This window comes from Lichenostomus cassidix, chromosome 20, assembly GCF_008360975.1.
Source record: "Lichenostomus cassidix isolate B80296 chromosome 20, HeHo_3.0, whole genome shotgun sequence".
Classification (NCBI taxonomy): Eukaryota; Metazoa; Chordata; class Aves; order Passeriformes; family Meliphagidae; genus Lichenostomus; species Lichenostomus cassidix.
Genome location: NC_139500.1, coordinates 8,176,187 through 8,192,590, shown reverse-complemented (window position 1 = coordinate 8,192,590; position 16,404 = coordinate 8,176,187). Strand labels below are relative to the sequence as shown.

The following is a 16,404-nucleotide window of genomic DNA, read 5'->3' as shown; positions in this document are numbered from 1 at the left end:
GTCCTCACTCCAAACCCTTGCAAAGAGTCTCTCTCCATCTTTCATGTAAGCTCCCTTTAGGTACTGGCAGGCCACAATTAGATCACCCAAAAGCCTTCTCTTTTCCAGGCTGAAGAAACCCAATTCCCTCAGCCTTTCCTCACAGGAGAGGTGCTCCATCCTTTGATCATTTTGGTGGCCTCCTCTGGGCTACAGTAAACAACAGTAGAAGCTCAAGCTCAAGCACAGCTTTGAATTTAGAATGTAGATATACACCTAATGATTTCTTTTTACATATCTTGGTGTGTGAAACACCCAGACTATGCTAAAGTCAAGTGAATTGCATGAGCAGAAATGAGAAAAGCCTTTAAATCAGACCTTCCCCTGCAACACTCCACATACATGAAAATGTGTCTAATTAAAAGACAACTTCCATTCAGAGTCACAGAAGAGACTCTGCAATGGGTTTTGGCTTCTTTTTGGTGGAATTTATTCTGTTTTCCTCTTTCTAGTAAGAAGTAGTAACAAGACAAGTGTAAGGTGGATTTAGTTACCTTGGAGATATGAACAGTAGACAAAATTATTAAGGAGATGCATGAAATCAAAAAGTTTTTCTCTGGAAGTTAGCAAATTGAACAGCAATTCCAAGACTGATATAAGGAAAAAAGAGGAACAAAGTATTTTGAACCATTTTGGATGATAGGTGGGTGGAATTGTGCTCGGAAAAACACCTGTGACAACGTTCAGCCATTAGTCACTTAGGAACCATGACTGCTGCATTCCAAAGGGATTGCAACAGCAGCTGCTGGTGCTTTGCTGTGGTGAAGGTGCAACTAGCAGGTGCCAGTCTGGGATGTAGGCCAGCCTGAGAGAGGTTCTGGTGGCTTGGTGAGCACCACTGTGGGCGTGCCTTGCAGAGGTAAAGGAGGTGGTTGCAGCCAAGACAGAAAAAGTGTTCCGAGACTTAATTACGTATGTGAGTAGCAAGGAAGAAGAAAGGAAATAGTCAAATGCCAGTGGGAGCAATGTGTAACATCTGAGGCAATCACTGTAAGTACTGAACGCCTGAACTTAAGAACTGGTCGATGCGGTTTGTCACTAGGGCTCTGTGTGAAGATCGGGTAACATCAGAGGCTTGTGGCTCTTATGGTTTCCAAGGAATATGAATTAAGGAAAAGAGAAAAAGACCAACTGAAGTAGCTCTGGACAGCAATCAAACCCATTTGAGGTGATTCCCGGAACAAGTCTTGACAGCCTGAACATCCTGGAAACTTCCAAGAGAAGGAAGAACCGCTGAATTATACTGTAAGTGGAGATGTACTGTACCAAGTATACTGCTGCCCAGTGGGAAAAACTTTAGTGTCTTTCTTTTGGGATAGGGCTAGCATGACTGTCTTATTAGTAAGTACTCTTAGTTTTTGTAGTAGGAAAACAAAGTTTATCAAAAAGATACAACAAGACTGTCTTGTAAAATCAACCTTAGAAACAGCTGCTGGAGCTTAACTTCTGCTTTTTCAGTTGGTTTTTCTTTCTTTGTAACTTAAAATTCAGACTAAATTACTTTTAAGTCTTTACTGGGTGCTAAAACATGATCAGCAGGGCTGCAGAATCTTAAACAGATAATCCTCCTCAAAACTACCTCATTTTATTACTTGTACTCTTTCACAAAGTGATGGTATAAAACCAAGAAGAAATATATTCATGAAACCAAAAAGAAATAAAATCATGGTTGTTAAAATAGACAGGCTTAAAGCTTGTGCTGATAAAATGTACTCAAGGTTATTAGTTTGTGAGTTCTTTTTGAAATAAAACTTTTGGGAAATATTAATATATGGAGCCAACTTAACAGGTAAACAGATATTTGTTTCTAGTGGGAGCTTATAATTTTTTATGTCAGAGGGTATTGGAGATAATATTAAATGAAAAAAAACCCACTAAAACCAACTCACAGTGATTGGATAAAGCCAGAAGTGATATTAACCAACATGGAAGTTAAGTCATCAGGAAATGCTCCTTTTTCCTTCAGACAGCTTTTACGTCCCACCACACTCCCCATTTCCTCATCCTTAAAGATAACTTATTCATGGCACACCTATTATCTTTGTAGGAAGTTCTTCTTGTCTTGGGATTCAAGAGCATGCATTTCCTCTGAGTAAATAATTCTGGTATCTCCTCCCATAATTACACCCACGTTGAGTAGGAACTCTGGCATTACACAGGCATATATTATAGGAACCAGTTAATTCGTTTGACAACTTTACAGGTATTAATAACAACTGCTAAGTACCTCTCCCTTCTCTCAAATTTCAGCTGACAGCACGAAAAGATTGCTGGGCTTTTTCTTTTTATGATTGATGTGACTTGGACATCCTTGAAGAACAAAGTAGAAGTTGTATGCAATTCTCATAAGCTGAGGGAATGGCAGGTGAGTGCTGCAAGTCATTTGCTTCCCTTGAGCAGGTATTTACTCAGGGCTGTTTCCTCAAGATACATGCCCTGTAGGTATCTGCTCAGATTTCTTATCTGAAGGAAATTCTATATTGTAATTTGTTCTTGCACTTCATTTTCAAAGTTTTAATGTTGTTATTATAAAGACTTGTTTGAGAATAATTTTTGAGCTAAACCGAGGATATTGGGACAGGGAGGAGAAAAGAAATTTTCATTGCTTCAAAAGACACCATTTTTTAAATGCTATTTCATAGATGTGTTATGCTTGGTATTAACAAAATTTGGGTAATCCATTCTAATGGAGCTGTGAGTAAGGAACCTACAGATGGGAATTCAAAGAGGCATTAAAACCCTACTAAAGGAAAACAGTAATGAGAGTATTTCTACTTTTTCAAGTTTAAAATTAAGATGACTTGATCTGAGCATTTAAGTTGATTTGAACTGGGCAACTGCAAAGCAACATTTTCTCTCATTTAATGATGAAACAAGTATTGACAAATCAGCTTCGCAGGGAAAGCAGCAGCTCACTGCATTTCACGGTACCATATATTCATAATAAAAATTCTTCTTTCCAGCCCATCAGTGCTTACTCACATTACTTCTTCGTGGTCTACAAAAAAACCAAAAAGCAAAGACCTTCCTTGAATTTAATTATAATCCTTTTTTTAAAAAATTAGTTTTTACTTTTACCTCGTCTTCAAAGATCAGATGCAAATTGTAGTTTATGTGCAGCTGTATTGTTTCAGATCTGACTTATTATTTACTGCTAATCTCTATGGTATCAGATAGACCTAGAAGCTTGTTTGAAGATCCCTACAATAATATTTCATAGGCATTAATCCATCCTTTCCATCCTATTATTTTTGCTGTTATTATTGTTTTCTTTTGCTTCCCCTTTAAAATGGTGCTGGTTATGTGCCCCTATCCTATCCCCACACCCCAGCCTTACTGCATTTAGGATACAGACATTAATAAAACTGACTTGGAAGAACCTTCACTAAGCTACTTGCCCTGAGCATTTGTCAAAACTTGCAACACAATGCTCCAGGTGTACTTACAGAGTCTCCCCAGGCAAATATAAACACAGAAGGTGTTTCTCAGAATTCCCAAAGACAGCATAACTGCTCAGGTTTGAGCATGGCAAAAAAACAGGGAAGGGAAAACAATCTTGCAGGGAAGATCATATACATATTTGCTTGCTAAAAACGTAGTGTAGCATTTGAGGTGTCAAGAACCACTTTATGGGGTTTAAGCCACAAACCATAATAACAGCATATGTGCAGGAGGACACAGTATCAGAGAACTCCAAGTGCACTGCACGTCAGAATTCCTCTACGACATGAAGTTACTGCCTACAAGAACTGAATTCCTGTGGTCCACTTGAATAGAGCTAGATTCAGACAGACTGATTTCTTTGTCAAAAGCTTCAGCATGTCCTCAAATACCTCTTATTCATCCACATAAGGCAGATGATCTCTCACTATGCATTTTTCCCTGCATCTAGGCCGAATGGCATTGGGATTTAAGCATGAAAAGTAACGTGTCCTAATTGCCATTCCTGTGATCCTAGAAATATATATGTTGAAAATGTAGAGGAGCTACAGGCCACTTTATTTGGTGGTGATTATGACACCAATTTTCCAGTGTAAATTTTTTTAAGTCCAGTGGTAAAACAGCATCCAGCACTGTATAGGAAGTACTCTGTATAAGAGCTCTGTAACAAAACCCAAGGAAAGATTTCTATTATTGACCAATCGACTTAATTTAATGGGGCATCTGCTTTTAGTTGTACTTCCTCCCACAAAAGGTAATTGCTCTTAGTAACCTCATAATGCCACTAGACAGCTAATGACTTCATGGTGGTTGCTTCTTCATGTTTTTTCTTGTGTTTTACAGATCTGACCCCAACACACATCAGCTGGCAGCCATCAGTAAATGCAGCCAACCACCACACTGACAGATATGCCAACACTGAGCTGACTGTGAGGCGAGGACAAGGCTTCAATATCACCCTGTACTTCAACAGACCAAGGCAGGATGGGGAGAGCCTAGGATTTGTCACTGAAATAGGTAACACTGCCACAGCTTAATCCATCTTCTCACAGAATTGTAATCCTTATTCCTCGTAGTTCTCTCATTCTATTTAGAGATGCAATTTTTCTACATGTATTTTTAGTGCTCCTTGCACCCCAATAAGCTCAATTTCAAGTATGAGGTTAATATTGAAGCCACACTCTGGAATGGAAACCAATGACTCCTTCTTTCTGGCAGGACCTTCCCCCTCGGAGTCTCATCGCACCAGGGCTGCATTTAACCTCTCTGAGGCGGGGGGCAGTGGCTGGAGTGCTGCCCAAGGACCCAGTGACTCTGCAGCCATGAACTTTACAATAGCCAGCCCAGCCAATGCTGTCATTGGACGATACAACCTCACCCTCCGGGTAACCTCAGGGAACAGGATCACCTCCAGATACCTGGGCCAGTTTGTGCTACTCTTCAACCCTTGGTGCCCAGGTAGGTGCCAATGCCTTTGCTCTTGAACACAACTGACCCTATTGTTTTCCCACCTGCACAGAGCTGCTCCCTCAAGCTGTCTCTCTTTGGGTCGCCAGCAGCTGCACTCTCAGCTGTGTGCTCAGAGACCTCATTTGACTACACTAAAAAGCTGCTGCCACCACTCCACCCCCTTTTTACCCTAACAAAATATGCTATATGGGGTTATATCACAGACTCTTCAGAACTGAGCAGATCACTTTCTGTAGACAAGGGCTTCTCTGGGCAAACCGTTCAGTGCATCACTGGCCTCTAGGTAAAGAACTTCTTCCTAATAGCTGATCTAGATCTCTCCTTTTTTAGGTTATAACAGTTCCCCCTTGTCCTGTCACTCTCAGCCCACGTAAAGAGCTGCTCTTCCTCCTTTTTGTAAGCCCCTTTTAAGTACTGGAAGGCTGCAATGAGGTCTCCCTGGAGCCTTCCCTTCTCCAGGCTGAACACCCTCAGCTCTCCCAGCCTATCTCCAGAGCAGAGGAGCTTCAGACCTCGGAGCATCTTTGTGGCCTCCTCTGGAGGCTCTAACAAGTCCACATCTTTCCGGTGCTGAGAACCCCAGAACTGGATGTAGTGCTCCTGGTGGGGTTTCCCAAGGGCAGAGTGGAGGGGGAGAATCCCCTCCCTCAGCCTGCTGCCCACCCCTCTGTTGATGCAGCCCAGGATGTGGTTTGCCTTCTGGCTACAATCACACACTGCTGGCTCATGCCCATGTCTTTAATTCTGTGTTGAGAATGGACATCTCTCGTTGCTCCATCTTGTTAATACTACATTTCTGCTGCAACATGCTGAGGCTGCAAATTTGTAAACTCAGATTTTGCAGCTATGCAATAGTCTAGAAACCTAGATTAGTCTGCAAACATGACACTCAAGAGAGCTCTTAGCCTTCCCCATGAGTAAAGAGCTTATAAAAGAAAAGTAGCCACAAGCATCCACTAATTTTTTCTGTGACCATATGTTAGTCAGGGGCCACTGAGAAATACGTCAATAGCCAAGATGAAAAAAGCTGCTAATTAGCTCAGCAAGTCCTGGAAGACAAAAACAATTATACAAGTATGTTCAGGAAACTCAGACGGTCTCTGCATAGACAGTCCTGAGGAAAAATCCTCCCCAGAAGCCCCTGAAAGATCATTTGTGTGTCACTTGTAATTGATGGAAACCACACTGCAGGGACAGCAATATTTGACACCTCCTGAACTGGAACACCGGTGTAGCAATGGTACTCAAGAGACTAGACAAACTCTTCTCAGAGTAAAACTGAGAAAAATTAAGCTGTGCCCAATACAATTTTAAACTAATGATTTTGCAGAAGAGTTCACCAGATTTACCAGACAATGCAATGACTACTGACAGATAAAAGGGAGTGTCCTCAATGCTGAATGAAGGATGCTGCTGAATAAGTTCTGCAGAGTGGAATAGCTCCCTGATCCTGAAAATCAGGAACAGATTCAGTTTGAGGGTATGTTACCACTATTTTAAGTGTCATAGCAGAAGGGAAATAGGAAATTTATTTTCTTGGGAAAGGATTAATGGCAGATCTGGTCTGTAGATATGGTTCCAGGTGGGAGGTTAGTCTTTAAGCTGGGGAATACAGAAATGAATTCATCAACTGTAATATCAATAAAGAACTACTTATAAGAAAACAGTAAGGACTAGAGATGAAAGGAAAAACACTGGATTGGAGAGAAGCTACTAGAGAGTGGGTCCTTAAGTGTCATCTGAAAAACACCCAGATCAAATAGCTCATCACTGACTCTGACATGCTGACATTAAACAGCATTGTCCATGCACAGATGGGCTGGGACAACACACAGAAATAACTGGCTGACCTTAGAGATTGGAGAAGGTGAGAAGAAATAAGATATAATAATAGGAAATAAAAGACTATACCTCTAGGGAGAAATAACAATGATTTCAGTGACAGACTTATCACCTGGAAATCATGAAGAATATGCAAGCCCTTGTTAATCAAAGAACAGGAACCAAAGTGAAATGGCCCTGAAAAAGGAAAATGCAATCTTAAGCTATATAAAGAGAAAACAGTTAGTCAGATTTGAATGTTAATGCCACTGGATGAGATGACAAGAATTAAAACATGTTCAGTGAAGGGTAACTAGGATAAATGAACACATGAAAAACCTTTTGGACCAAAAAAAAAAAATTCTAGTTTAGCAAGCTATAAGTTTACTGAGAGCACATAAACCTCAGAAAAAAAAGATGTTCTTCAAGTGATTATACAAGGACATTTAGGTTGCTCAGAGTCATAAACTCACAGGGCTAGAAGGATCTTAGAAAGTCATCTAGTCCCACACCAGGGCTCTAAGTCAGGTTCAGTTCAGCACTTAGGTCATTCCTGACAGGTCTTGAATTCCTTCTTAATGATCAGCCATTAGGAAAGCTACAGAACCTCCCCTGGCAATTCTCTCCAATAAAACACAAGCCTTTCTATTAGACATTTATCCTATTAACTAACCAAATTTTTCTTGCTTTGACTTCAGCATATAATTTTTCATCCTACATATGATAGACACCTGGAATAGATTTCATATCCCCCTGCCCCATCCTCTTCACAAGAATTTCTGGAATTGATTACAATGCTTGACCCATTTTTTTCCTGCCTTAAATAATTCTGAGTTAATTCATACTTCAGATTTTCAGGAATGCTGAGCATTCTCAGTGCTCCTCCCATTCTTTCCAACTGATCCACACCTTGAAGTGCAGCACCTGAAACTGCACACAGGTCTCCATGTCTGTACTACCCCAAAACCTCAGGAATCATCAATTATGATATTATTTTTTTAAAAGTAACCACAAAAATAGACATATCACATGGTACAGATTTTAAAATAAATTGCAATCTTTTTATTTGCAGGAAGGGAAGGATGGGAACTTCCTATAGGAAGGTAAAGAAGTTGATTCAATGAAATAGAAAAGCTGATCTGTTTGCATGTGTTTACTGAAATCCTGAACTTTTCAGAAAATATTTTTAAACATTATGGAATTAAAAGCAGAGCTAAGCAGATATTGCTACCTAAACAGGGATCAAAACAACCAAAGTCTCTGTGGGAACCAATGCTTTCATAACAGCTACATAGTGTGCCATAAACTTGGAAAAACAATGAGGAACAATGACATCCAAGTGAGTGGCTAAGCAGGTTATCCTAGTAACAGTCCTGACAGAAGTGTGGATCAGGCAAATAAAGGTCTTTATTTAGGAATCTTAAAACAAACACAGGTAGAAAAGAGAGAAAAATGTCATCTGTGTGGCTCTTTTCAAATATTTGTTCTACCTCTCACTACCCTGAGAAGACAGAAAAATGTGGTGAGCTAGCCTGAACTTTTCTCCACCTTCCTCACAAGAAAACAATGTGCAGATAGAGGACATTTAGATAATACACAAGGCTATACTAAAAGTAGGAGGAAAAAGTTAAGTAATATAATATGGATCCTTTTGCTTCCCATCCCTCCCAGGCAATATACAATAACAGACCTTATGACTGGAGCTGTAATGATGTATTCTGCAAATAGAAGCTTTCTCCTTGCTAAATCAAGACAAAAATGTTTTTGAATGGTTGCTGGCATTCTTAGCTTTAAGCCTGCCCAACTTGGTTTTCAGGTGATGATGTCTACATGTCCAATGAAAATGAGAGACAAGAATATGTTCTAAATGAAAATGGAATAATCTTTGTGGGCAATGCAAGGTACATTGAAGCAAGAGGGTGGTATTATGGACAGGTAAGTCACAAGGAATTCATTTGGACTCTCATTCTGTCTCCAGAAGCATTTCTCTTACCATTATTTGCTGTTTATGTAACAACTGCAGAAACCTGGGTAGCCTTACTTGTGCTTTACTCAGTGTGTCTAACTGCAGTAGAAGCTCCTTTAATTCTGTCTGTGAAATCATCCATTTTCTTAAACTTTTTTCTTTCCTGATCCCAGTTTCAAGACCTTCTAAACATCTGTCTCACCATGCTTGATCTGAGCCTGTACTATCGCCAGGACCCAGCCATGGATGTGTCACGAAGAGGAGATCCTAAATATCTGGGCAGAGTAATCAGTTCTATGGTAAGAAATGGACAGCTGAACCCAAATCCCACACGAGTATGCAGAAAGCACTACTGAAAATCAACCACCCTAATCCTAAGCAATATAATGAACTAGATACAGTGCATTACACACAATTAATTTTGTGCATTCTGTCCACTGACCTACTTTTAGATCAATGGAAATGATAATGACAATGGAGTTCTCCTGGGAAAGTGGCAAGGAAGTTTCCACTCACATGAGAATCCATCCAGATGGGATGGCAGTGTGGTGATCCTCAAGAAGTGGCGTCAGGACAACTACAGGCCTGTTCAGTATGGCCAGTGCTGGGTTTTTGCAGGGGTGATGTGTACAGGTAAGCTGTAAAAATAGAGGATTGGGGTGAAATGGAGGCATCTGTGACCTCGGGTTTTATCAGAACTATAAAGAAATAATTTCTACAGCTAGAACATTCCTGTAAAGACCACTAATGCTGCAGAATCACAAAATATTTAGACACTTTGTTTCTCAGATATTTGTAATCATTGAACTAAAGCTGTGTGGGTTCTATTGCTTTTCTTGCTCGTTTGTTTTTTTATAAAATATATTTCAGTTTTGAGATGCCTGGGGATTCCAACTCGTTTGGTTTCAAATTTTAACTCTGCCCATGATGTGGATAGAAACCTGAGTATCGATAAGTACTATGACAGCTCTGGAAGGAGTCTTAATATCAGCAAGGATTCCACATGGTAAATATAATTTCTTGATCTCACCAACAAGTAGAAAGAGGATTTAGGAGACTTAAAAACATGAACATTAGTAGTACAAAAGCAACTGAGTGAACAAAGTGTAATATAACCATCTAAATTAATACTGTAGACATCCATTTGGAAAAAAAAAGCCAAAACAACATATTTTATGGTCTTCTCCCTCCCTGCCCTGAGGTCTTTACCTCAAAAGCAGGTAGTAAACCTGTCCTTTGAAAGAGGTTTATAACTGGACAGCCTGTGTCTCAGTTTGGAGAGACAGGTTTTAAAAAAACCTCACTACTCCACTCCAATTGGCAGTTTGTATGACTCCATATTACTATGATTTTTAGATATTGTTCTTTGTCTCTAGGGATTATCATGTCTGGAACGAAAGCTGGTTCATTCGCCCAGACCTGGGAAGATCATACAATGGATGGCAGGTTTTAGATGCAACTCCACAAGAACAAAGCAGAGGTAACAGCATAAATTCTCAGCCTGACTTAAGAGTCCTTCTCCAAACTGAGCACGACTAATAAAGTTTGACCTTTTTTTTTTTTCACATTTTAGGAATCTTTCAGTGTGGCCCTGCATCTGTCTTAGCCATCAAAGAAGGTGAAGTGGACCTGGATTATGACACCTTTTTTGTGTACTCAGAGGTGAACGCCGACTGCAACAGATGGATTGTATACAATGATGGAACCAAGAAAAGAGTTTATTGTGATACTGAAATAATTGGCAGGTCTATCAGCACCAAAGCTGTGGGCAGCAATGGCCGTGTGGATGTCACTGCTAATTACAAATATCCAGAAGGTAAAGGAACTATCACCAATTATCTCCTTGTTAACACAACTATTGCTTGCTGAAACCTTGGTGCTGGGAAGCTGGAATGGGTAATCTGCTTTGTTTGAGCATCTCTCCCCTGCCTTCAGAAAATATTTCTGACAGTGTTCTCAGACTATTTTCTTCATATGGTGGGTGTTATATTTCTGATTTTGTGCATTTAGTAGTTTCCTTATTAAGGGACAATACAAAGCATATTTTAGTCCCTTACACAGAAGTGTAAAATTTAATGCACACACAAAACAGAGCTATAAAATACTTTTTACTACCCAAGGCAAACAAATCCTCAGGGTTCCACTCCTCAGTGTTTTATTGCAACCATATTTAATACAGAGGATGGCTGGCATCAGATCAGCAGAGTAACACTTAGCACACTACTGCATGTTCTGACCAGACAAAAAAAAATCTCACTTCCTAAACAAATACAAATGCATCATGTTTCATTTTAGCAATTTATTCACCTTGCAAGAGCATATTGCCTGTGAAAAACCTGAATAGAGGCTTAATGAAGATATAGATAAAGGAAGCTTTTAGGTACTGCATATTTCTGAGTGATGCTGATACCCTATATTGGTCTGAAAACCTTTACACAGAGGAAATGCATTTGCAACAAAAGTACAATTTTACTTGGTTCTCTCTTTCCACCAGGTTCTTCTGAGGAAAGACGAGTTTACAAAAAGGCCTTGGCTAAGATATATGGAACAAGCATCACAGAGGGACGCACAGATGAGGGAAGACCTTCAGAGCCAATGAGAAACCCTGGGATCGCTGGGAAATTCAAGCTGGCTGAACCTCCAGTTTTTGGCAAAGACATTAACCTAATCCTAGTGCTCAATAACCTCTCCTCTGACCGCAAGAGCGTGAGGGTGGACATGAGTGCATCAACCATCCTGTACACAAGGAGAGCAGTGGCAGAGATCCTGAAGGCAGCCACTTCTGTGGAGCTTGGTCCTAAACAAGGTAACTTTTAACATCCCTAAGGAACCAACATAGCTCTCTCCCTAGCCACAGAAAGGCAACTGGAAGGAAGAAACACCAGTATCACACCTAGATCAGCTTTGTAGTGCATCTACTCATTCCACCTCTTCATAGCATTGTTTATGACTACATTGTATGTGACTTTTCTTCCCCTCTGAAAACTTTCACTAGTTCAAGCATTAATTAGGTATTTCATGAAATGTTACATAGAAGGATACACTTATCTCATAGCTCCAGAAGCAGCACTATATATATATGATGTGTATGTGTCATGGTATCTATTTGTGCATGTGTGTGTGATGATTATTACAGAGGAACACATCTTACAATCAACAAATAAAAGTAGTCTGATGTGTGCCTTCTGGCACTCAACAGGCAACACTTGAAAAGAAATCAACTAGGAAAAAGTTTAAAAGTTACAGTGAAACTCTGTCTCTTTTTTGAAGAGTTGAGACTATTGAAATTATTACAGGGATTTATTTCATCCTCAGGGGCTACAAAGATAGACATCTTTCCCACACACACCAGAAAAGTTGTAGGACTACAGTGAGCAGCTGACCAGGTCACTTGAAAAGGATCTCTGTGAAACTTGACCCAAGCTTCCTTCTCAACTGAGGCAAAATAAAGAGGATATAAGGAGGGAATAGATTTCAATAGTTATACCTCTAATCATAAGAAATACAAAGGGTCAGGAATCCAGTGAAAAGCAGATGAGCCGAATCCCTCAGTTTCAGGCCAAAGTCCTCTATTCAAAACTATAAGGGTCAAATGAGTTAAAGTAGAAAAGGATCACCAGAAGAGGGAAATACACAGCCAGTCTCACAAGAAGGAAATATAAACAGATTCCAGCTGCCTTACCTTTTTTTCTCTTCAATAATTAATAAACCCCTCACTATAATTCTCTTTTCCTTAGCTGTCTTTGAAAATGTAATGGTTCCTAAATATATGTCTGAATTCTAGGGAAGCATATCCGAGTAAAGATCCCTTACGCTCATTATGGAAAATATCTGACAACTGACAAAAGGATCCAAGTTACTGCTTTGTGTGAAGTCATGCGCACGAACGGGCTGAAGCTGCTGGTGGAAAAGACAATCATTTTAGAGGACACAAACATCATCATTAAGGTGAACAATTTTCTCCCTGATGTCCTGAATAGACACTAAAGGGTCTTTCTGGAGCTCAGTTCTTAAGATAAGAATATGGGGATAAGTGCATCACTTGAGGCTGCCATTTCAGAAGTTGTTCCAAAATACTGCCTGCTTAAATTGAGAAAGCAAGGATGTGAGAGGCCTGTTCTGAACCTTGGCTTGAATCTGCCTTGTTTTTCAGAACAGCTCTGTTACCTTCTTCCTTTTGCAGTCACAAGCCACTGCTTTATGTTCCACAGTACTTGTTTTCATTCCATGTATTGGCAAGTGCTTGTGTTATCCTTAAAGAACTTCCAAAATACAGATTTAAACCCTTAATTCTGACCAATGATAGAGCCAGTTCATATTGTTTTAGCACTTTAATCCTAATCAATGATGTGCCAAAAAAGAAAAAAAGGCACTCAGCAACCTGAGATCAGACAGGTTTAATGGGACATACCTGTGTAGCCAGGGCTCTATTTCACTGCAATGATGCACAAAATATTGCAGACAGCTTGACAGCACTATTTAGCTAAGCCACATCCAGCTTCAAACATTAGGAAAGCTAAATGCCACTTACAGCTCCACTGAATTCTGACTCCAGGAAAGTGTAATACAGTGAATGATCAGCAATGTGTTTTGTCCTTCAGCTCCCTCGGAGGGTTGTAGTGAACAAAGCTGTGACTCTGGAGATCTCCTATGCCAACCCCCTGCCTGAGCCTGTGAGCCGCTGTGTCCTGCTGGTGACTCTGATGAACCAACAGGTCAAGATAAAGTAAGTGGAAGCTGCAGCATTTACTCAGTGCTTCCAACATGGCCAACAGCATGTCTGATTTCTCAAATAGAAAGAAGAAAAAAATCACACTTGAATTGTCCTTTGTATATTTTCTATTTCTGAAACAAAAATGCCACCAAATAGATATAGATACATGATTTCTTGAATATGTGGTGTTTTATCCACATAAAACTTATTTAACAACTAAACCCTGCTAACATTCTTCTTTCCTGGGAAAGCAAATGCACATGTCAAATTCTTATGTCTCTCTGCAATTTATTCTGCACTTTGGCTTTCTGGTTTTATTTTCATATACAATACCCTGATACTACAAAGATAATTAGGCTAAAGCAAACATGTCACACATTCCCCTTGTTTCAGCCCAAACAAAAACTTGCTCTGTTCTCCTTTAAAGCAGGAGAAAATCATGCCTTTTCAAAACATAAAAGCAAAATGTCCAATTATGTTTTTTTCATTTCCTCTGGACTCTGCTGCCTGATGGATCAACTCAGTGTTGAGCAGTAGTTTGTATTTCCTAAAGCTTCTTTTATTGAAAAACAGCCTGACTTGCTTTGGCTGTGGAACTATTTGGACATAATAATCCATAAAAAACAAGGAAAACATTATTCCAGTAAAAGACTATGCCAATTAAAGCCAAAAGGAGATACAAACCAAAGCACAATAGCCTTTAGAAAAATCATTATTGCCAAAATGGATATGAACCAAGCAGGCATTGGACAGAGCACTGACCTTTGACATCAGAGTTTTTCTATTCTGAGTTTGTGTTGATATCCAAATTTGCACCCAGCCCTAAGATGAAGCTGTGATGTTGCACCTCTTATTTCCATAAGTCCACTTGAGAGTAAAGGAAGATGGTACTGTCCTTTCTCATTTCTTAGTCTACACAAAGCCTCAAACCCTAAGTAATTCTCAAAACCCAAGGCTGGGTTTAAAGTAACTGTTGAGGCTCTAGATAGCTTGCAGTTCTGTTTCTCAGGAATCTCATAAAAGACAATGCAAGCATGAACTAAATTTTTTTTTTCTTTTTCTGTTCTTTTTTTTTTTCAGTTTGGCACGACTGGCACCAAGAGAGAGATCAAAAATTTATTTTGAATTCACACCTCGGAGGGCTGGTCCCTTACAGCTGCAAGTAGACTTCTCTTGTGACAAATTTTCACACGTTAAGGGATTTGTAACTATTGCAGTAGCACCTGCATAATGTGATGGAATCAACCTTCCATTTCAGCATTAACAAAGCAAGACACTCTCCTCTGCACAGGAACAGTGATGACAGAAAAGAACTTTGCACAAAAATTGGTGACCTCTTACATTGCAATAGAATCAAGTCTGCTTTCATGGTGCTTAATTATTTAGTCTCTAACTGTGTTTCTCTCCCTCCCTACTCTTGACAAAAGAAAAAATGAAGCCCCTTCTTTGTAGAAATAGTTTCACTGTTTTCAAATCTCATTCTGTTAAGCTCCCAGTTTTGACTTTTCCCTCAGATAATTAATGCAATCTCTTTACAACCACATTCTAATTGTCAGCAATAAATAAAAATCATTCTCAACTGTTTTGTTTTGTAATGATTTGTACATTCCATGGGAGTATTACAAGAAATCACAAGACTGAGGAAAAGTCCTTTTGTTTTTCATTTCACAAGCCACTAACCTGGAAGAGTGGAATATTTCCTCCACTGTTCACCTAACTTCTGTATTTTGTGACACCTGTATCTCCATGAATGGGGAGGAAAGAAGCCTATGAAGGCCAGGACAAGTAATGCTTGGGGTCCAAGGCAGTCCTTTGGCATAGACCTGTGACAGAGTGGAGAACACATGCACATATTCAAAACAGTAACTTAATTCTCATGCAGCCTGATGGAGTCCCAGGCACCACAAAGCACAGGGAGAGTTTTGCAATAAAGTGGCAGCCCAGCAATGGACGATAAGCAATACTTTTTGCCTACAAGTGTAAGGTCACTGAAGACAAGGAATGTTTGTCTTCAAACATTCCCCATGTGGCTCACGCAGGGGCAGCCTCAGCCCCACAACTGGCAGTGTCTGCAGACAGAAGTCTCTTTTGTGGGTTCCCTGTCAAGCATTTCCAGGTACCAGGTCTCCCCTGAAACTCACTTCCAAGTAGCTGTAAGGATTCCCTGCTCCTGCAGCCTCTCCAGGATTGCTGTGACAGGTAATGACTGACCAGGCACAGGAGCTGCCAGGTCACCTTCAGAGCAGGATGTGGGGCAATCATGGTGTGCAAATGGCTCAGCCAAGCCTGGAGATTTATATTTGCTGTATGACTTATGCAAAGTTTAAAGCAGAATTAATAAGCTGAAAATTCTGAACCACAGAGTTGTCAGGAGTTATGGATATGGGCATTTTTGTCTGACAGGTGATAATATTTCAGAGTCTAAGGCATGATCACAAATTCTTACTGGAAAAAAGAGCACAAAAGAAACCATAAAAACCTCTTTAGATTCCTTTTTAAAAAATACATTTAAACTGCAGGCAATTAATTTGCCTTTTTGGTTCCTGGCCATCTTGATACAAATGTGGAAACAAAACAGAAAACAGAACTGAAAAGAAGACACAAGGCAGAATGTAAAGGTGAGGAAAATAAGAGATCATCCCTTCTCCTGACACCGCTTACTCCTCATCATAATCCACTGGAAGTCCACAGCAGTCTGCAACCTACTCTTGGGACAAATTGGCCAGGCATGTTTTTAGATAAGCTGTGACAGGATGAGGGAGGAGAGGGCAGCAGGGAGCTGCAGCAGCTGAGAAGAGAGTGCCTGTAATTACAGTGGGCAGGGCTCACACCAGAAGAGCAGCTCTGTAGCTTCCTCCAGGGCCCAAACAACCTTGCCATGCCAAACAGCTACAGAGAAACGATGTGAATGTGTTATGAACACCAAACTACAAAGAAAAACTATTAGAAGCAG

General features: G+C 40.1%; 1 protein-coding gene across 1 annotated transcript; it reads left to right on the top strand.

Annotated features, from left to right (window-relative positions):
- Window positions 1–1,015: 1,015 nt before the first annotated feature.
- On the top strand, window positions 1,016–15,035 carry LOC146428756 (protein-glutamine gamma-glutamyltransferase 6-like). Its single transcript, XM_085079297.1, has 14 exons — window positions 1,016–1,284; window positions 2,290–2,404; window positions 4,324–4,497; window positions 4,699–4,938; window positions 8,588–8,706; window positions 8,911–9,036; window positions 9,190–9,370; window positions 9,608–9,743; window positions 10,114–10,217; window positions 10,311–10,553; window positions 11,232–11,543; window positions 12,522–12,685; window positions 13,339–13,463; window positions 14,532–15,035. Exons 2-14 carry the CDS (start codon window positions 2,398–2,400, stop codon window positions 14,680–14,682), a joined length of 2,082 nt encoding a protein of 693 aa, XP_084935423.1. The 5' UTR covers window positions 1,016–1,284; window positions 2,290–2,397; the 3' UTR covers window positions 14,683–15,035.
- Window positions 15,036–16,404: the final 1,369 nt, after the last annotated feature.